General features: G+C 56.8%; 5 protein-coding genes across 5 annotated transcripts; 1 reads left to right on the top strand and 4 right to left on the bottom strand.

Annotated features, from left to right (window-relative positions):
• Positions 1–2,859: 2,859 nt before the first annotated feature.
• On the bottom strand, positions 2,860–6,293 carry MSS1 (mitochondrial splicing system protein; the record flags this gene model as incomplete). Its single annotated transcript, XM_066775703.1, has 3 exons — positions 2,860–4,422; positions 5,417–5,723; positions 6,019–6,293. The coding sequence occupies 3 exons, from the start codon at positions 6,291–6,293 to the stop codon at positions 2,860–2,862; spliced, it is 2,145 nt and encodes a 714-aa protein (XP_066633584.1).
• A 2,046-nt stretch (positions 6,294–8,339) lies between these two features.
• On the bottom strand, positions 8,340–8,844 carry ATG8 (ubiquitin-like protein atg8; the record flags this gene model as incomplete). Its single annotated transcript, XM_066775702.1, has 3 exons — positions 8,340–8,376; positions 8,441–8,673; positions 8,755–8,844. 3 exons carry the CDS (start codon positions 8,842–8,844, stop codon positions 8,340–8,342), a joined length of 360 nt encoding a protein of 119 aa, XP_066633583.1.
• Positions 8,845–9,716: 872 nt separating this feature from the next.
• ade5 (Bifunctional purine biosynthetic protein ADE5,7) lies at positions 9,717–10,542 on the top strand (the record flags this gene model as incomplete). Its single annotated transcript, XM_066775701.1, has 3 exons — positions 9,717–10,026; positions 10,103–10,203; positions 10,291–10,542. 3 exons carry the CDS (start codon positions 9,717–9,719, stop codon positions 10,540–10,542), a joined length of 663 nt encoding a protein of 220 aa, XP_066633582.1.
• Positions 10,543–11,552: 1,010 nt separating this feature from the next.
• On the bottom strand, positions 11,553–15,597 carry SLS55_004241 (uncharacterized protein; the record flags this gene model as incomplete). The annotated part of the gene is made up of 6 exons (XM_066775700.1): positions 11,553–11,704; positions 11,757–12,006; positions 13,367–14,692; positions 14,748–15,118; positions 15,174–15,337; positions 15,386–15,597. 6 exons carry the CDS (start codon positions 15,595–15,597, stop codon positions 11,553–11,555), a joined length of 2,475 nt encoding a protein of 824 aa, XP_066633581.1.
• Positions 15,598–20,160: 4,563 nt separating this feature from the next.
• Positions 20,161–20,568, bottom strand: SLS55_004240 (uncharacterized protein; the record flags this gene model as incomplete). The annotated part of the gene is made up of 1 exon (XM_066775699.1): positions 20,161–20,568. The coding sequence occupies one exon, from the start codon at positions 20,566–20,568 to the stop codon at positions 20,161–20,163; it is 408 nt and encodes a 135-aa protein (XP_066633580.1).
• Between the last annotated feature and the right edge of the window lie 785 nt (positions 20,569–21,353).

The raw sequence follows: 21,353 nt of genomic DNA, 5'->3' as shown, positions 1-21,353 counted from the left end.
ATCCACCCCCGACGGGCCTTGAAACGACCCAGCACAGCGGCCTTTCCGTCGCTCAACCCCCGCCGTCGGGACTGCAGGAACGCGCGACGAGGACCGCAGCGATGGACGGTGGCCGCGAAACCTCGTGAAGATCTGCAGCCCTAGCCAGCTGCTGGGTCGCGGGCGGCGTGCGGCGTGCGCGGGCGAAGGGGTGCGGCAGTCGCGAGAATGCGCGGTGGCACTGCAGCTGTCGAACTGCTCGATGCCGTCGTCGAGCAGCGACGGGACGTAGCCAAGTTCGACACCATCTCAGAGCTATCTTGGGCGACGGGCGCCAGTGGCCGGCGGTCGGCGGTGGGGGCTGACGGTGCGAACGGCGGCCTCTCTGCCTGCCTCAGGCTTGAAACAGAAACAGAAGACGACCAAAACGCCCCGGCTGCAGGGCCGTGACCGAGCGACGATAAGGTGCTGACGGCCGGTGCTGCTGGGCGCGTGCGCTTGCCGGGTCATTTGCCATTATTTTCAGCAACGTGCTTCCTGTATGACTGTCTGAGAAGACGCGATTCCCCCAAGCAGAAACCGCACCCACGCTTGCCCGCTCGCAGAAGCACACTGCGACCGACGGCGACCAAAGCGGGGGGGCGCACCTACTGCCTTGGGCCGCCGAGCGCCGGCGAGCTATTCGCAGCATTCTCTCGCCCACACCGAGGCGCGTGGGGGATCATGCGGCTGGCTGATGCAGCAACGCCGCACGGGCTGAGATGCGGTGGCAGACAACCCGGCCGCGCATCGTCGCGCGGGTCCCGCGCCCGAGCGACGACGTGCTGTACCTGCTTCTGCTCTCGCTCTCAATACGCGTACTACGTCTGTCCCCGACACCCCGGAACGCACGCCTCGCCTCTTTTGTGCACCCCTCTTCCGTCAGCCGCGGCGTCCGATAGCGCACCCCCGGCATGGATGCACAGTCCGACCACTGGCGGACCGTTGTGAGCGCGCTCGCCGCCGCGCCTTGACAGCGGCTGTGGCTTCGTCCCGGATCAGCTAGAGGTGGTGGCTATGTGTGTACCTTAATTCAGACCCCTCCGATAGGCAGCCAGGCTGGGTGCAGGGGCCGGATGCCGCTGGGGCCACGGGTTTGCGCCCCCCCTTGTGTCTGGCCTGTGCCGTCACTGGCACTCGTGCCGGCGGGCTCTCTTTCGAGAATATGCTTGCTGCTGCTTTTCGAGTGTGTCGGATGTGCCATCTGGTAGGTGGGATGCCCTGCTGCGCACTGCCGGTGGTGCCTGAGTGCGCCGTAGGCAGACCTGAGTTATAAGTATCGTCACCCACGTCGAGTCATATCCCAAGGCATCAGCTTCACAATCCATCCTCTCTCTACCACTCCCACACAGCTTTACGCGTCTCCTACCGTCCATCACAGCCTGGAACTTTCGTATTTCTTCCACCGTGCTTTCAAATCAACCTTTCCACTCTACCTTTTAATCAACTCGATACCTACGCACAAACACTTTCCAGTCAACGCCGCCAGCGTCTCTTCATCGTCTCTTTAGTCGACCATAAGTGGATAGAAAAACGAATTATACTTCCACCGTACCCGGGCCAACAGAGACGACACCAAGTGTGCTCGTTTCGAATTCCATATCCACCAGCCAGAGCTCCCACAGCAACACCACAAAACCACTCTCCATGGGCCGTGGCGGATACAACTAAACAAACCTTGCACTTATCCCGAGACACCAATCATCTCGTTCTCCAGCCCATCGTAATCTTCACTTAAGACGCGCTTTCTGCTCTCAAGTGTCTTCCACTCTTCGTCGACCACCCGGGCAGCCAAAGTACGCACGCGTCTCAGGCACCGCCACCTTCAACCCCAGTCAAAATCGCCACAACACTCACCACCTGCACGCAGCCCACTCTTACAATGGGTCGTGGTGGTTACAACTCTCCCTCAGGCTCCCAAGGCCGCCGCTCCCGGACGACTACTGTCCCATCCTCCTCGTCGTCCTCCTTCTCGTCAAGTCGCAGCCGCGCAGCAGCCCAGCCGGTCCAATCAGCACTAAGCGCAGCTTTGGTCGTCATGGCCGGACGAGGCGGTTACAACTGAAAAAGAAACAAATTGGTTTCCGCGGCACACTCCGTCTCGGCCTCACCCTTTGCGTTCCCCTGTTTATCCTCGCCTCATCATCATCTCCTCCGCGTACGGAACTCTTCCGGGGCCTTTGTTCTTTTTCCAATTTTTTGCGCTTTTCCTGTGGTCACCCCCCGTTCAACACCTCTCACCAACTGTATAACTGTACAATCGGCCGATGCTCTGCTTCATGCACTCTGTTCATAGGATACCCCCTCCACTAGATCTTTGGCTTTCTTTTCTGCAAGCGTTCTTGTCTTTTCTCCGTCTGTTTCTTCCTCCGGCTTTTTCAGCGTATCTGCATAGCGACGGTTGCATTTTGGGTTTTGGGTGCTCCCTTCCTGGTCGAGCAAGGAGTTGAATCTGTTTACTGAATCTGGAGTTTCTTTTAGAAAAAGAAGTCAAGAAAACTGGGATGCATGGGTATTGGAGTTTTGCTTCTGTCTTGCGATTAGCGGTTCGGGCCTAGATCTTTGCTTTCTTGCGTCTTTTCTTGCGGTTGTACCCTCCTCAAACATTTAGCGATGCTGCTTTCTTTCCATTTTCCAGATGCAAATATTTCTTCCTTTTCCAAGTGGCATCTTCTATACACCCACCCCGCCTAGTCTTACAGTCTTCCTCGCACGAACAATCTCTAGCAGATTCTTCGACGAAATCTAGTGCTCATTATTTCCCAACGCAGAACCTATTTCCGCAATAGTCAGCAAACAGAGAAATTACCACATCGAGCATCGGGCCGCGTGAAAGTTTGCTTACTTTTCAAAAACCACTCCCAGCACCTCTTCCACATCGCCCGCCTCGCCTTTCCCGGTGATCTTCGCCAGGCACGTGGCCGCAGCCCTCAGGCTCTCGGCGGCCAGCACGATGTCCAGCTCCCCGTCCATTTCAGCCTCGCCCTCTTCGACCTCTCGCAGGAACTCGGTGAGATGCGCCGAGCATTCCTCGAGCAGGAGCCTCTGGCGCTCGGTTGCGCCGAGCGACTCCTGCCAGATGGACATGTCGGGCGCGACAACGCCGTCGAGTTCCGGGACAACGGGCGTGGTCATCTCCTTGAAGATGGTTACGAGGCCGGAGAGGAAGGACTGGAGGTTGCCGGGATCGGGCGAAGACGTCGAAGTGGATGAGGGTGCGGCAGCTTCCTTGCAGGAGATGAAGTGAATGCGCTCAGGCGGGAGATCGAGCTGCGCGCGGATGCTTGTGAGGTGCTGCCGTTGCTCCTCGGCGCGCCCGGACAATGGCAGCATGTCCGACTTGTTGACAATGGCCATGACCTGGCCGCCACGGCTCATGCACTCCCGCGCCGTCTCCACAACCTCCGGGCTCAGCGATAACCCGGGCAGCCCTGTGCGCGGATCCTCCTCGACGGAGAAGACGCAGACGACCACATCCGCCCCAATGGCCCTCTCCTTCGCGCGCCTGATCCCTTCCATCTCCACCGCCCCAACATCCGCCACCTTCCTCCCGCCGGCTCCCACCCCGGCCCCCCTCAGCCCCGCCGTGTCCCCGATCCTGCAGAACCATCCCCCCAGATCCACCCCCGTCTCGACCACATCCCTGGTCGTGCCCCGCTCCTGGCTGACAATCGCCGCCTCCCTGCCGACGACGCGATTCAGCAACGAGCTCTTGCCCGCGTTCGGCTCGCCCAGCAGCGCAACGCTGATGCCGCCGCGCAGCAGCTCGCCCCTGACGGCGTTGCGCGCGTGCGCGTCCATGGCGGCCCGCAGCGCGCGCGCCTGCGCCGCCACCGACGCCGCCAGCTGCGCGGGCGACTCGTCGAAGTGCTGGTCCTCGGCGAAGTCGATCAGCGCCTCGAGCTCGCCGCGCGCCAGCAGCAGCGCCCGCCGCCATTCGTCGTAGCGCGCCGCCAGCCGCGACGACGCGCTGCCCCGCACCGACAACAGCCGCTGCTGCTCCGTCGCCGCCGTCAGCGCGTCGCCCAGCGCCTCGACTTGCGGCAGCGAGAGCCGCGAGTTGAGGTAGGCGCGCCGGGTGAACTCGCCGGGCTCGGCGTAGCGGATCGAGGTCGTGGTGTGGGGACCGCTGCCGCCGCCGCCCTTGGAAGCGGAGCGAGAGGGAGGCGAGCATTTGGGGATGGACGAGAGCACGGCGCGGACGATGGCGGGCCCGCCGTGGACGTGCAGTTCGAGCAGGTCTTCGCCGGTGACGGAGTAGGGGCCGCGGAAGAAGAGGACGAGGGCGCTGTCGAGGATGGCGGATTGCGGAGGCGGCGAGGGCGCGGTGGGGTCGTAGAGGGTGCGGAGGGCGGCGTGGCGAGGCTGGGGGAGGGGTTTGCCGGGGCAGAGGGCGTGGTAGATCTGTGTGGGACTAAGGTGTCAGAGAACGTGGTGGAGAGAATAGGTATGTTGGCGTACGTCAACGCATGCTGGTCCGGAAATCCGAACGACGGCGATGGCAGCTCTCCCAGGTGCGGTGGAGAGGGCGTAAATTGTCGGCTCGTCGCTTGTCTCTGCTGGGCTATGCAGGTGGCTTGCCGCCCGGACTTGCAGAATCGACGGGGGATGACATTGCGCAATCGCTATGACGCGGTTTGCGTGCTTAGTCCACGAGAGTAATGAGGATGATCGATACGGCCATGAACAGAGGGCAGGCAGTTTGGCAGAGCGTTGAAGCGCAGCGCGACGGAGAGGAATCATGGTCGTGCAAGGCGGGCTGCCGAAAATGCGGAGCGTCAAATCGGACTCGCGCGGCCCAAGCTCCTCCACCCGCCGACGTCATCTTGTTGGCCAATCATCAAGCTTCTAAGTATTGCCGCAAATAGATTTGTGAGGTGCCTTTGGGGTCATAGTAAAATTGGCATACTATGTTCAGCTATTTTCACACAGTGGCAAGTGTTCATTAGCTTTCGAAGAGAACAAATCGAGTGCTCTATGCCCCGGGATATCTTTTTTTTTTGACAAGCTATGGCAAGATACTCAACTGTGTTCGTCAATACATTCAGCCCAGACTGCAGAGTAGTTCATTTTGCTATAGGATTTTGATCTAAGAAGCCCCCCCGTCCTTTCCTTTCCCTCGCGAAAGATTAAAGCGAGTACATTCTCAGTACAAAACTACACGAGATCCTACAAAATAACTATCCGAAACGTTCCCTCATTCCTCTCAAAGGAAGTACGCCAGCGCCCCCAACCCCGCCGCAAGCGCACCGCCCGCCATCGCCGCCGTCCCCGTCGCAGCAGCGCCGCCAGCCTTCGAACTGCTGCTACCCGTCCCACTCGCCGTCGACGCATTGCCCTCACCCTTCGGACAATGCCGTCCCCCATCCGCCACCGGGCAGCCCTCGCCCAAGCAGACCGCCTGCTCGGCCGCCGGCTGCCCCTTGACAACGGAGGCGTTGGCCGAGCACTTGACGCCAAAGGTGTCATTCAGCGCCTTCCCGACGGCGGTGATGTCTTTCTCGCCGACGCCGAACGAGCGCGCGGCGAGCCCGACCTGCGTGACGAAATACGTGAACTCGGCCGCCGAGAGGTTCATGTACTTGTGCACGGCGTGCTGGGACGGGTTGCCCGCATAGACGGGGAAAGGCGCGTTCGGGTCTGTGGATTGGTGGCCGCAGCCGAGAAGGGCACCGAAGAAGGAGTAGAGGTGTGTGAGGAGTTTGCTGGTGCGTGGAAGAACCGTTAACAGGGTCTTTTCACTATTGATCTTTCGGTGCGGATGGGAAGTGGGTCATGGGGCTTTGCCGGTGGAACCGGAGCTTACTATTGCTTCGAACTGGTGCCATTGGCGGGCTTGTTTAGCAGCAGGGGAGCTGCGCCTCCATCGTCGAGGAAGTTAACCTTCACGCCCGCTGTGCCGCCGCGGTTTGTTGACGCGCGTTCACCGTTGAAGAAGCTGCAATGAGTGAATTAACAGGAGAATCCCTTTGTGTCGTTCCAGGACCGCGGGATACTTACGGCAAGAGGCTGACGTTTTTGCCATCGATGGTTCCATTGGCAAGGATACCGGGAACTGTCACGTCCGGCCAGGTGATGCCGTCGATAGTGGGTTTGGTGTAGTTGCCGATGACTACAGTATTGACAAGAAGCGTCATATGAGTCAGCTGGTTCTCAGCAGTGTTGTTCTTGAAAAGGGCGGAGGTGTAGTAGTCGCAAATGGATACATCGGCCGGGCGTTGCGCGAAAGCGGTGCCTGCGAGGGTAAACGCAGCAACCAAAGTCTTGAGAAGCATGACTAGGATGGAGATTATCTCGAAGTTGAAAAGATGATGTGGTCGGTGATTAAGGAAGATGGAGTTTTAGAGGCGGACTCCATGAAGACTAAGAAAGAGCATAGCATGACCGCATCGAACAAAGAGCTCGTGGCTGCATTCATCATCTTGGCTATGGTCATCCGGCAACGACGAGATTAGTCTGAGGCAATGAAGCTCCGCACAATCGCAGAATGCTGGTTTTATTTCAAGGTGAGCATGCACTGGCGGAAAGTCGAAAAAGACAGCTGTTGAATGCTCAGTGTTCGGAGGCGATTGGCCTTGAGAAGCTTGCCTTCGTTCTTATATCGATAGGCCTTCGTCAGCATCCTCACCGAGCTTTGCAGGTTGTGTTTGCGCTTCGTACCTCCATGCACCTGTTTGTATAACAGCTGTTACCCACCTCGTGAATCCGTAGTATCGTGTACGCGCCAGCGTACAGCCACTTTTTTTCCCGCTTTCATTAACACGTCATCCATCCAAGAATCCTTTACGCTGGCATCTGCCATATCACCAACAGTCCAGCAATGCCACGGAATTATTTTCCAGCGCCGTCACGCAACGCCGCGTGGAACCACTCTCTGGGTTGATGCTGCTCCACCCCGACCACCATCTCTTATTTTTCCATTACCCTCACTCCAAGGCCTTTCCCAACCTCCTCCTGAACACGACCCAGCTCTCGCTCCATCCCCTGCCCTTATCCTTCTCCTCGCGCCCTATTCTCGCCAACGCCGCAGCCGTGCCGATACCGATCGCGAAGAGGGGGTCAATGCGCCTACATCAAAATGACCACCACGTTAGCCGTGCTGTAGCAGCCGGTCGAACAGAGCCAAGAGAAAAGGATGAGGCGTGTGGTTGAGGAGGCTAAGGAAAGAAAGAGAGAGATATACGCACTTGGAGATGATGTACTTCAGCGTCATGTTGCTGCTGCTGTGTATGCGACTTCTCGATTTGGAGAGAAATAGCTATGCCCTGGTTGGTGGGGAAACGAACGGCGTCGCAGGCTTGAGCACGGGCACACGCGCGTCTTGCGTGTGGACGGAGCTGGCTGGGGTGTTTCGACAAGTTCTTGGGTGTTGGCGCGGACCGCGGTCTCGAAAGCGCGGGCGGTATTGTAGCGAGGGGAGTGGGGAGGTGCGAGAGGATGTGCGCGCAGGGGTAGGTGAAAAAGTATGGAGCAGCTTGAAGCTTCCCTGAAGCTTGTCGTGGCCGGCGCCGGATGTTGCCGGGGTTTAGATCGGATAATGCAATAATGCGGGGGAGGGGGGAAGAGTGGGAGAATCGGCCTCGGTGCGGTGCGATTGCGGAATTGATGAGGCGTGCGCACGCCTGTGCTGAGCTATCGACGTAATGAGCCCAGCCAAGGGGAGCTCTGGCCTGTCCCGCAGCCCCTCCAGACGGCTCTCCCCCCCTGGATCAACCGTAGATTCACAGATTGGGTCACCGGACCGCGCCACGGTCACGATGATGGGCTCAGGCATTCGCGCCAGTATCACGGTCACAAGTCATCACATTCACGTGTCATTCGAATGGATATTCTGATCATTGAGCTACCGCGAGTACTATGAGCAGCTGAAGCTCCTATCCGGATGTGAACGAGCCCTGAGAAGTGCGACGGCCTCATCCGGACAGGCACTTCAGCTGCGCTCCGAAGTTGAAGGAAATTGGGCATCACTCTGGTCGTCCATCACGCAAGTTGCTCATGTTGCTGAGCTGGCCACCAGCTGCGGCGTTGGTGTATTTGCCTGTCGGCCGTACAGTCTTGACCTCCACAGCCAGGAGTTCGTGCAATTAGAGCCAGTCTCACGCCGTCTGCCTTCTTCGTGATAGCATGAAACCCATCAATTTCCGTCAATAGCCAAGAGTTATCGTAAAGTAGGCTCCGAAAAGAACACAAAGAACATCACCGAACGCCTTCTGTCGAGCGCCATGTCGAGTTGCAGAGCCCCGAGCTTGTCTGTCCAGTGCCGTGCTGCCGTTGGGAATGTAATCGAAACCGGTTGGGAACGTGGCAGGAGTGGGGGGCGTTCAGAACGCTTCGCCGAACGTGTTCTCACCCGAGTAGCTGTAGCATGCATGTCAGTTGACTCATCCGGGCGAAACGCTGGGGCCTAACAGGGTGCACGTACGTGATGTACAGGAAGCCGTCTTCATCCTTGTGTTCTTCGTAAATGCTCGACATGAGCGCAGCCGTCGGAGGAAGCACCTCATCGACGAAGATGAAGATCGCCTTCTCGGGTGACAGCTTGATGCGCTTGCGGATGACGTAGACGAACTGGCCGACCGTCAGGTCCGAAGGCACCAGGTACTTCTTCTTGTCGATGGTCGCGATGTCCGACTTCTCGACCTTCTCGCAGATGACCTAGAGAGATACCATCGTCAGCAAGGTAACAGCTCTCGTCCGCGGTGGCGAGCGACGCGACGGGCAAGGGGTAGCGCTCACCGGAATGCGGTCGTTGTACTTCTGGCGGATGCGCTCAGCCTCGGCCTTGCGCTTCTCGAAGGGGTGCTCGTCCTTGAACTTGGAGCGCATGGTTGCGGTGGTTGTTGGGTGTTGTGTGAGGAGGGTGTGGTTGTTGTTATGCGGTCGGTCGCGGGAGGCGGGGAGTGGTTGTGAGGTGGAGGTGAGGCGAGGCGGAGAAGAGGTCGCAGGCGATGTTGAAGTGGGCGCAGGCGCTGGGCGGTGAGAGGTAGAGGGGCAGGTGCCTAGCACTCGCGCAGAGAACCAGTAACCAGTCAGGGCTCGCGCTGGGACCAGTCAGACGATAAGGAAGCTGAGCCTTATAAATGCGCCTTGGGGCGCTTTGGACTGGCTACCACGGTCATGTGGCGCGCTCTTTGTTCCCGCGGGCTTCCATGTACGTCACGCCCTGCCGCCTGCTGAAGCCTTGCGCGCGCACCGGGCACTGTCACTTGTACACGTCTAAGCCGCAGCCAGAGGCCTTGTGGCTCACTGCACGCCGCGCTCGCGGGGGCTTTAAGGCCAGCCTCGCAAAGTTAGACGCTAGCCGCGCCTTGCATCGCCCTGTGGCCGCCGCCGAAGGACATCAAGGTGGAGCGACCGGCCACCACATCACGGACAGGCTTGGCGCGCCCACTTCGCGGCCTGAGGCGCCGGGGATCGGCGCGGGACCCCGCGTACCTGGCGGCCGTCACAGCGGCGCCGGAACACGACTTTTTTCCTCGACGGCCCTGGAACCTCCACCAAATCGCTGCCTTCTTTGGCCATTCCCCGTTTGCAAGAGCCTGTGACTATACCCGAAGAGGACGGTGCGGCTAGCAACCTCGCGCTTCAGCCCCGCCTCACCCCGCGCCAAGCTCTGCTTATTCTTTCGTCCATCACCAAAAGGAAGACACTTCAAACGCACGGGACATTGTGGCCCCGGGCAGAAGTCGCAAGCAAACATGACGGAGCAGCACCACACTCGCATCAGCGTGCTGATCTCGGGCAGCGGCTCCAACCTGCAAGCCCTCATCGACGCGACCAAGGACGGCCGTCTCCCCAACTGTTCCATCGTCCGCGTAATTTCTGACAAGAAGGCGGCCTTCGGCCTGGAGCGCGCCAAGCAAGCCGGCATCCCGACACACTACCACGGCTTCCCGCCGTACAAGGAGAAATTCCCCCAGCTGCCGCGCCAGGAGCAGCGTCGGGAATTTGACAGGGACCTGTCCAAGCTGATCCTGGGTGATAACCCGGATATTGTAGTCTGCGCTGGTGAGGCAATCTTATCATTAAGAAAAACAGTCGAGGTTGCCGTTGTGATTAATTTAAAATTTCTATTTTTGTGTAGGCTACATGCTCATCCTAACCGAGCCGCTCCTCCAGGCTCTCGTGGATGCGAAGGTTCCCATCATAAACTTGCACCCGGCGCTTCCCGGCGAGTACAACGGCGTGAGTCATCCACCGCCCCTCGTATCTGAGAGAGCATTCAAGACACCGCCACTGCGGAACTTTTCAAAACTGACCTCTCCTGATCAGACACATGCCATAGACCGTGCCCATGCCGACTGGAAAGCCGGCAAGATCACCCGCACAGGCGTCATGATCCACTACGTCATCCTAGAGGTGGACATGGGTACGCCAATCCTGACCAAGGAGATCCCGTTCGTGGATGGCGAGGACGACGAGCTCGAGATCTTCGAGGAGAAACTCCACAAGGTTGAGTGGGGCGCCATTGTGGAAGGCACCAGGACGGCCATCGAGAGGTTGTGGTCGGAAAAATCTAAATGATGACATATGAATGTGTGCGATGGCCCACCGACGTCAGTTTCAAGAATTGTTCCGAGTCCAATAGGACAGGGCGCCGGAATATCACTAGGAAGCTGTGAAAAGAAATGTATAAAGATACCCGCGCAAAGCTCGTATAACAGGTATCGAAGGAAAATTATCTGCTTGTACAGTGAAGGCAGCTTCTGCCAAAAGACGTAAGGCGTCCAAAGCATAGCTCAACGCTCCATAGGGATGGGGATATCATTGCATTGAAAAAGTTTTGATGCGCCTTCAGTAACCGGATGCGCCTCCGAATGAGAGTTTTCCTTTTGGGTATCACGGAGCAGCCATTCCTCAAATAGACCAAGACCTGTCCCTCCGGTTCAACGATGCTGTCCAAGACAGCATCTGCTCCCTGGTGAGCTCCTTGACAATCTCTACCTGCAACCAAGCTTTGGTAAGCTGTTTGTTGGTGGCGGGTGTAATGTCCGGTAGCAGCCTTGGAACGAGGTGGTAGTGACCAAAGACGAATCTCATTAGGTCTTCGGGGCCTAGTCCTGAAAGAACCTGCAGTGTAAGCTCCGTAGGCAGCGGCCACGCTCCGAAGATAGCGAGTGGGCCGCGTTGTGGCGATGGAAGCTCAAGCCCCCTGCAAAGTGGCGCGTACACACGCCATGTCATGGGGGGTACGATCATCTTTGATTGAAGCGCAGGATAGGCGGCAAAAGCAAAGTTGATGATGCTAGCAGGCTCCAGATACTTGATGATTAGCAGAAGAAGCTCCGTGGGAAGTGTAACGAGTGATGGATCAACGACGCGCGCCATTGTGCTGCAGTGGTTCACCAACTGCAGATGGACCTGCGATGCAAGTACGCGTCAAGGGATCCGTCAGTCATAGACTAGAAATGCGCTGCCTGAGAGCTTTCTCAAGCTCCGTATGGCCAACACAGGGCAGCTTTTTTTCTGCGCTCAGAGCTTCAGAGCTTTGGCGCGGGGGTTTCAGGGCAAGTGCGGTGGCCTCGGTGTATGACTCAATCCGTGTGTGGCTTTACTGGCTCGATTGCAGAGGCCCAGTTGACGACGGAAGACGATAGGAACCAGGCCCCAACAGCAAGCGCGATAATGTATAAGCCGGTCGGTATGAGAGATCTCGGCACGGCGTTAAGGATGTATGGATCAAGGACTGAACATGCATGTCAGCAGGTGTCTAATCGTCGTGGGAGCCATGCCCTTACTAATGTCCACCTTCACATCCGGCGGGTTGCTCATTCGCGTCTTGTTCAAGCTGTAGAAGTCGGCGGCGGCCTGGATGCGAAGAAAAAGAAGTGAGGTGGATGTTTGGGCAACCTCGGCGGCCTTCCTGTCGTCGACAATGGGGCTGGAATCCGCAATGTTTTCCGAGAAGCTCGCGAGGGCGGCGATGAGCTCGGGTGCTTCGAAGACGTGGGTTATGGGGTGTGTGTCCAGCCAGAAAGAAGTTGGTTGCTGTGGAACGGTCAGCAGAGTGAAACAGGCAGGCACTCTTCGGCGAACGTACTGTTGCCGCCCAGCAAACACGGACTTCGTATCTCTGGCCGGGGGCAAGCTCGGTGAGCAGGTACCAGGAGTCGAGACCGCGTGGCGAGTCGTCGGATGCAAAGGCAACGGCGATGTGGGTGCGCAAGACGTGGGCGGAAGGTGAAAGGCTGGCTAGGCGGAGGTCTTGGAGGCCAGGGCGGACATTGGGAAAGGCTATGGCGGAGGGCGCAACAAAGACGGTCTTCTCAACGTTTGCGAGAACAGCCGGAAGCAGAGCGACGAGGGCCGTCAGTAGGGCGAGAAGAGGGCGGGCGGCGGCGGGGAGCATCTTCACAGCTTGCGCAAACAGACTCGACCACAACACTTGCAAGCTGCGGGCATGGCAAGCTGGTGATGTCGTTGGCGGGCGGGCGCCGTCTGGAGTGACGATCTGCGCGGGTCAAGCTCGGCTAATCCCCTCACTACAACGCCCGCCCAAACAGGCAATTGCGACTGGCAATCAGCATGTCACTCTGCAAAGGCTGCGGTAAGCGGGAGAATTTGCACGAGATTCCTCATATATTATATCTCGTATCCTGCGCGCTCGGCGAACAGCACCAGCACCGGCCTCGGTTTGCGGTTGCGGAGAGCCATCTAAATCTACCCCAAACTCAAAGAACGATTTTTGGCCGACTGCCAATCGGGCACTGCGGAGCCCAGCAAACAGCAGGGAAAGGTGATAGTGAGGTATGCCAGTGACGTGTGCTGGCGGGTCATAACATAGTCGTCAATCAAAAAAGGATCGTAAAGGGTCGGAGGCGACTGTGAACGAAAAACCCACAACAGCTCAAGGAGGGAAAAGAAAAGAAAAAGAGAGGGCGAGATGGCGCGCACCAGTGCCGCATCCTCGCGAAGGGGCAGACATCCAAAACCGAACATGAAACACAAATTGCCCCTCAAATCCGAGTGCTCGAAAAACGCCTGTGCCGGGGAGAATTGCCCAAAAAACAAGCGCCGTCACTCCACGTCGCCCTCCCAGATATCCTCTTTGACCGGTTTCCTGCAACCCATAAGACCCACATTGCTATAATACACCGACTCAGTGTTTGAGTCATATCCACTTCTGTGCTGGCGCCTCAGGCATGCCACTGCGCGCCGCTGAGTTGCTTCTCTTCATAGTGCCGCTGCGTAGGTCCACCCATCTGGGCGAAGCTGTGCGCTCCGGTGTTGTGGCGGGGCTCGTGCGCTTCGGACTGCCTGCGCCCACAGGAGTTGCTGTATTTTGTCTGTCTCCGCGACCGCTCCGATCACTCTCCGGGCTCGATTCGCGCGGCGTAGGGGGAAGAACCTTGTTGCGCGCACTTTCAAGGTAGCGTTGGCTGTTTTGCGGGTTGAGGATAGTGAAAGACTCAAATGACGAAGGCGCGCTGTACGCGGAACTGCGGTCGGATGATTCCTCGTCCTCTTGGAAACGTGTGGATGCTGGTGAATACGGCGGTGCCGGCGCAGCAAGCATAGCAGGAACATCCTCCTTTTCTGCCTCCTTTGTCTCCGTCGGCGCTGTCGAAGTTGGCGAAGGCGGAGGCAACGACGGTGGAGGCCCAGATGGCCCTGCCGTACCGGCCGATTGCTGCCGCATGTGGCCGAGTGGCTTCGACGCGAAAAGAGGAGCAGGTGTAGCCGTCGTAACCGACCGGCCGCTCTCAGCGGAGTGGGTTGACTCCCGCACTGGTGGTGGAGGGGCCAACTGAGGAGGTGCCAGCTGGGGAGGTGCAAGCTGGGGAGGTGCCAATTGGGGAGGAGCCAACTGGCGGTTGATGCCGGTGCTGCTTCTGCCACCCATCATCGCGGCGGGCGCCATCGACAGTCGAAGACCAATTTGAACGGTCGCACTGCTGTCGAGGCTGCTGTCACGGCGATGAGATGTGGGACGGGCGAACGGAGGCATTGGGGGAAGGAGGCCCCGGTATGCCTCGGACACATCGGTGACGGATGGCGCCATCGATGCACCGCGCCTTCCAGTGTCGAAAGAAGGCTTGCGGCTGTCACGAGCATTTGATGGTTGGTTAGGGTTGTAGACGGTCGCAGGAAGACGTGGGGTCTCGTCCACGGAGGCTCGATTGGGGAAAAGTGTATAGGTCGGCGTTCGCTTGTCTCCAGACGGCTTGCGGGAGTGTCTGCTAGCGAGGGTTGTCTTCTTCAAAGGCTCGAGAGGGAGTGGCCAAGCAGATAGTTTTGATCCGATTGACTGTTTGGACTCGCGGTTGACGAGAATGGTAGGGAGTTGAGGCGTGTAGGTAGCCTCGGGGTCGGAAGGTCGCCTGGTGGTATCAGGAGAATTGAAGCTGAAGTCATAGCTACTCTTCTCCGGCCTGTTGGAGTAGTAATCTTGCATGGCATAAGCCCGGTCCTTGGCGCCACCCACAGGCTTGCTGATGGTCATCTCCAGGTCACTGGGACCGAAAAGGCGGAGTCTGACAGCCTTTTTGTTTTGCTTCCATGGAACGCCAACAGGTTTGATGATCATGCGGGTTACGTTTACGCGAAGGAAAAGATGAATGAATGCGATGAAGATCCCGGACGAAAAGAGGACAATCTCCGCAACGCGAGAGCTTGTGAACTTCTCGTCGAAGTTCATCATGTAGGCTTGGATGAAGAACGGGACAATGAAAGCCTGCAGCAAGCTCCTGTCAGCCTTGTGTCACCAAAAAGAGAGCGGATTCACTCACATGTTCAACAAAAGCAAAAGTCAAGTACCAGACCATCCTTGACGCCGAAACCCGCTCGTCGGCGTCAAAGTTCGAGTCATAGCGAAGCTTGAGGGTAATGAGGGAGCCCAACACAATGTAGCCAGCGAGCAAGACCGCAAGAAGCGGTAATAGGACCCGACGATAGCGGAAGGGGATCCAGATGAGCTCTCCAAAACACAGATTGTTGCCGGGCCAGACAATCGTGGGTATCCAAGTAACGAGCAGACATCCAAGAATGGCCAGTGTACAGCCGGTGACGGTCCATTTCCCTCGTGCAATTGATCCCTTGAACGCACGTATGGTGGTTTCGATGCCGAAGATGAGGTTCACGAAGCCGACAAGGAGGATAGCTAGACGCGCACGTTAGTTGATGGTTCACGAGGAAGCCGAGCTCAGGGCGCTTACTCGGCAGGACAATCTGTACAACGCCCCTGCAGTTGTGTTCAAAGAATCGATCGAGGTTGCCCGACTGCACAGCAATCATAATGACCATTTGAACCGTCACCCCTACGGCGAGAGCCAGTGGGAAGACTTCAGCGGTGTGTATTGATCTCAACCATTCAAGTTTCCTAGAGAGAGTCAGCAGCCGTTCCCTGTGTTCGACTTGTGCTCCTTACCTCGGTCTCAAAAGCACCTTCAACTTGGCTGCCCTCCAGCCATCGTACAGGATCCGTGTGACCATGACGGAAGCGAAAATCAAACTAAAGACGCCGAGTACAATGTGCATGCTTCGTAAAGTTTTTTGCTGGCTCAGGACCAGTTTGGTGATCTCCTGCCGGGTCTCATTGAACTGGGCGGCGGAGATCTGAAAATCCATGGACATGTTCATGTTGGCGGTGGCGCTGGCGCTTTGTGCGCCAGGGAAGCTTCGTTTTACTCCATCCATCTGCAATCCATCTGTAGGTGTGCAGAATAGACTCGGGGAAATTTGTCAACACGCCGAAGACCTGCAGCGGTGAGAGGGTGGAAACAAAAGCATTAAACAGGAAGTAGAAAGTCAAAAGAGTGGCAGAGAAGGCGTAGCCTGCTTGACCTTCATCCAGCTGCCAACTCGCCTGTACCGGACAGCAAAGAAACAGAAGTCAGAAAGACGAAAGAGAGACTGACACTTGCCACTGCAGAAGGGCGGCATGAGGCATATGAGGCACAGAGACAGCTATGAGACCAAATTGGCCGCAGGTGGAGGGTTTCGCGTCAGCGGCACCGGCCCCCTTCCCGCAGTGGTGGAAGAGGCGGTGGCCCGGGCAGCGGCTGGACCAGGGAAGCCGAGCGGTGCTGTTGCAGGGTCCGAGAACGCCACCCGGGGTGGTCTTGATGCATGGTTAAGGCATGATGGGCGGCTACCCGTGCCTCCGATGACACGCTTATCTGGACGCGCCTTTCTCGAATGGGCAAATTCACGGACCCGTCGATCTGTTAGAGACACTTCCCTATTCGGAATCGGTCCTTCGTCGTCTGTATCAGTATCAATCAGAAGCAAGAGATCATGGCCACGCGGCGAGAGCATGTCCAGGTGGAGCAGATGGGCAGAACGCAAGCTGGTTTCCCTGCTGTACAAGCAGTCACAGCAGTGGACCTGTGCAGAGACTGCAGGGTGACATCACAATTGAATGGTTTGCGGGTCGGTTCCGGGGGTGAAACGGTCGCGAGCCGGAAAGGCGATGGTATGGAACTCGACGAACAGTCAAGCCTGCTATAATGGCAGGCCTATGGAGCGACCGATCGGAGCAACAGCAGAACGGGCAGGCAGGGCTGATGGCGGGCTAGACTGATTGGTGCAGCGATGAGACGGCTTCTGTGGGAGACGGCGACACTTGGCGCCCCGGCGAGTCTTAACCGCAGATCACAGCACATCGCCGCGGAGGGAGCGCCCAACAGGTCGTCAATCTAGATCCCATGAGCAGTAGCCACCGCGGGCGGGAATCCAATGGGCGGGAGCAACGAGGGCGATACGCTGTGAGCGAGGCCATGTGGCCACCCCGGTGGGGCCTGGCGGCCGGAGGGCTTCACGACGCGCTCAGGCTCAGAACAGGAGGCCAGAGGGAGTATCAACAAAAATAGCTGGCGCAGAGGGGCCTCGTGAGCGGTCGAGGCGGGCTGCCGATTGCGAGTGGTGAAGGAAGGCACTCGCGGGCAGGAGGGCGCTGGCGGGGTGAAAGGTTTCAGAGTGTCGGGAGCTGCAGCCTGCGCCTCAACACCAGACCCACTCGCATCGTCTCGCCTCGAGCAAGCGTCCACACCACCACTATCGCCACCCTTCGCCATACTCAGCCTGTTGTCCCCGCGGCCCACCCTCGCACGCGCTGCGAGATGTTCGAGCCAGATCCGCACCCTCGCGCCTCGTCTTCGCTTCGCTTAAACAAACAGTGAGTCTGGCGATCCCACATCGTCGCTTTGCTCCCCCAGAAATCGCACATCGCCATCGCATGTGACTGGCACTAAACATGCACCCGCGTACCGGGCGCCGTCTTGTTTGGCGTCTATCGCGGCCCAGCTGGGCGCCTGCGGCTTCCCCAATGCCCGCATGAGCCCTGCAACCAGCCCAGCCTCCGCGTCAATCTCCAGTGCTCGTCATGAATCGTGTCCGCCGATGATTACTCTACATTCTACGCCTCAGCCCGCGTGGCCACCGTGCAGTCCAGAGGTCAAAGCCCATCAACTTCCGACGCCTCCCTCCCACCGTTATCCACGTGGTTGAAGAGGCGCCGTCAGCTGTGTCATATATGGCACATCGCAGCCACTCCATGTTTGTTCCAAGCATCCAGCACGCGCTTGCTGACATTCCACGCCAGCGCCGCTCTTCTTTTGGGCTGCAGAAGCCTAGCTGTTTCACATGAGATACCCGACACTCACCCCGTTGCTATCCAGTCGATAGTGTAGATGATAGTGCCACCAGAGTTTGGCCCTCCGGAGGCGAGAAACCAACCCTTCTACTACCGCAATCCCCTTGAAACTCTTCTCGACTTGTATCACTTCTGGAGTAGCATAACATGCAGGGTAACCACACTCGCATTGCTTTCAGCTCCGTACTCGGCGTGAAGAGAGAGAGAGACAAAATCACACTTCATTTTGTTGTGGCACCACGATAGCACAAAGATGGTCAAGTTTTGCAGGTTCTCCAGCAGCGAAGGCGTTTCAGGAGCGACTTGCTGACAGGACTTGCTTGGACGAGAGTTGAGGGATGCTGCTGGCTGTAAGCGGGCTGACCAACTATCGAGCGAGCGAGCTTACCCCGCATCACGGCCGAGCGAACCGCAATGGTTGTACCTAGCTTCCCAATCTTCAGTCAATGGAGCTATGGCTGGAACTGATGGCGTGGGGCGCCGGTGTTTCGCATCATTGACTGCGAGGAAACTCCATCAAATTCACATATTATGTAACAGTCATAAGGTATCTTAGATTATGAACTATGTGCAGGGTAGATAGAAGGTCGTCCGCCTCATTGAAGGGTTCTCCCAAAAAGGAATGGTGGGCTGCACATAGGCTAGTCGGGCCGCCCAAAAAGTTCTCACCACCAAAACGCAAAACGTACAACAGCCGGGATTCCCCAATGGTCACCCACTTGAGTACTAATCGGCCGGTTCGCAGCTTGAGTACGGCTGAGCGGACGGGAAGCCCTATATTCTGCGACCTATGGTCGTACGTAGAAGACGCTGCGGGCGGTATAGATTATGACTACAAGTCGACAAACTGCGGACTGGCTGTCTGACTTGCTGACAGGCGCTTCCACTTCAACGGTAAGTGAGGAAATGTAAGCAGACGGGAATCCCTATATTCTGCGGCCTATGGTCGTACGTAAAAGGGGACGCTGCTAGGATAAACCATATTCAATTTTCCCACCACGCTCCAGGGAAATGAAAAAACGTGGCGGATGCAGAAAATTAAAAGGGCCAAGAAACCACACAAAATGTGTTTGTCCGCTTAGCATCATTAGTGACTAAAATCATCGTTCACGAGTGTCAGCCTTGCGTATGCGGGACCCTATAAGTGCCTTTGCAGGGGTAGCCTCGCACAACCCAGGCCTGCCCAACAAAATCTAGGCTCTTGGACAATGTGGTACGATTGGGGCGAGATTGCTCTTAAGCCGAGGTATAGAGCAACACAGCCTGCAAGGCTAAGACATGGGAAAAGAATTTAAAGTACGGCCGAGTAATGCGAAAGCTGCAGCCCTATATTAAGGTTCATATTTGGAGCAATGTACGTTCTCATGAACAGGTGGGGAAGCCTAGCTTATCCGGAACGCCTACCGAAAGGTCGTTGGTCGTACAATGCAGCGGAGGCGAATAGTTCTGCTTTTTCGTGGAAGTCAATTAGAACAGGTTACACCTCATGCCTAATATTCTTTTCGGGGCCGATGTGACGGAAGGATTTCCTGCATCACAAAACAGAATGGAATTATCTAGAGAATAACCTGGGAAGATCTGGCTGCTGTCTGCATAAACTTTAATGACGACGCCACCATCTTGGCTCAGGCCCTACATACCACAAAATAACCCAAAAAGAATGAGTAAGAACCTGGAACCACAGCTACCGCTGATTTTGCAACCAAATCAATAACAGCAGCAGTAGTAATAAAGCAAACATGAGCTAAGCTCGATCCACGGTCATTCTTTGAACTCTTTCTCGGATGCCAAAATGCAAGCGGACAATATTAAAATCAGTCCGACAGCACTAGTGAAAGGCAGGGCCTCTATACCACTATCTAGTTCTACTCAATTTTATCGGTGCACAATACTGCAATGTCTCAACACGCATATGTGGTTTAAATCATGGTCAGCTCCGCCTTCACTTACGGGTGTGCTGGGGTCTGTCGAGTGAGACGGATTTCTTCGCCGGAGCGCACGAAAATCACTCCGGGTCTCGTCCCCCAAAGAAATCTGACGGTCACCGTAATGTCTTTCCTTCCCATTCGGATACGGCATACAACTTTCGCCGTCTTTGGGTATGCTGCACTGGCTTGTTTCGCGGTGCATATTCATTCTTCGGATGCGCGCCGAGGACCGGAACGCGGGTTGATCTGACAACTCAATTTCCGTACTTGGACACTAGCACACAACTTAGTCCCCGAGCTTAGTTTTGTACTCAATGGCTTGCATGTTTCAGTTCTTTCATATAGATTATCGATGAGCATTAGTATGCAACACTTCACTGGTATAATATTCGGCATGTTCATCAAGAGGGAATGTAACCCACGACAAGGGGGCATCAGTTTCTTGGGTTTCTAGACAGTAAACAATGACAAAAAACAGCCTTGGCATAAACTCGCTCGTGCGCGTAGGGGGGTATATACAGTCCTCGTTCCGCAAAAACCATCCATGTTTCGGCCGCCCCGCGGCCTCTTCTAGAAAGTTATATCGATTCGTTACCAGCCACCTCCCTCTCCCTCTTTTTTTCAGTTGGAAATGCCGAATTGCGTGGTATATTGGTATGCGCCGTTGGCGTCGACGGTCAGCATGATGCCGTACCCCGTGTCGCCGTTGCTGTCCGGCAGAGTGTTGGGTGGGGTCCACTGGAAGGAACCGTCGTTGGCCGTGTTGTTCACGATGCTCATGTAGGGCGCGGCGTTGCTGGCGGGGCCCTTGAGCAGCATGAGGCTGACGGTTCCTCCCTGGTACGGCGTGAGGTCCCATTTGATCTCGTAGGGCGAGCCGACCGGCACCACCTCGTGCAGGCCCGGAGCGCGGACGGCGTTGGCGGTCGGGCCGGCGTCAGCGGCGGGGGTGGGGGTGGGGGCGGCACGGCTGACGGTGGCCAGGCCGGCGCTAAGGATGGCGAAGAGGATGTTCTTGGTGGCGTGCATTATGATTGGTGGAGGTTTGGATATTGCGGAGGAGAGGGTGGTGTTTGATGAGGAGAGCGTCCGGGAACTGGCAGCCGGAGGCTCTTTGTAGAGATGCTGTGGCGCTCTCTATTGCCGCACCCGAGCTTAAGATCCATTTTGCTAGCACTCAGCAATGTAACATTGCCGAGCGTTGGATGAAAAGGGTGAAAATAAAGGGGTAGTCGAAGGATCTACTGCGGGTACGTGCAGCAGATCATAAAAGCATGAACCGCTCCATGCGTTCCTACTTGCGGGTTCAAACACTGAAGCAAGCGAACACCATGAATTCCCACCTTCTCGCATGAAAAATTCGAGTGTTTTGAGTGTGTCGCTGCTGAATTACTGTGGGGTATAGTATGTTCGTCAATGTGAGATCTAGCCTCGCCAAATACTTGACAAGACATGAAGCTGTGGACACAGATCTCCATATCGAGAGATCTCGTATGAATGGTCGTGTGATGGTGCTATCTAGGCTGGAAAACCTAGTGCCGGAACTCCAGAGGGTAAATTGGAGCTGGGAATTGACTGGGTCCCTCTGATAAGCTTGGGGGCCTGGCTAGCAGACACGAGGAAACGGTTTATGCCTGTGGTAAGGATATTCTGTACTCGAGACCTATGGCTGTACGTGCAGTTGCTACCGGCGGTTCGTGAATCGTACCACTTGTTAACCATGTCGACGCCGCCTGGTGTTGAAGAGCAGAAAGTGGATGCTTCTCAAACTTCGGCTAACCTTCTGTGGACGAGCAAAATGAAACTGGCGATGA

This window comes from Diplodia seriata, assembly GCF_021436955.1.
Source record: "Diplodia seriata strain FDS-637 chromosome Unknown scaffold_4, whole genome shotgun sequence".
Classification (NCBI taxonomy): domain Eukaryota; kingdom Fungi; phylum Ascomycota; class Dothideomycetes; order Botryosphaeriales; family Botryosphaeriaceae; genus Diplodia; species Diplodia seriata.
The sequence above is the reverse complement of the archived record's forward strand: the minus strand, read 5'-3'. Positions and strand labels throughout refer to the sequence as shown.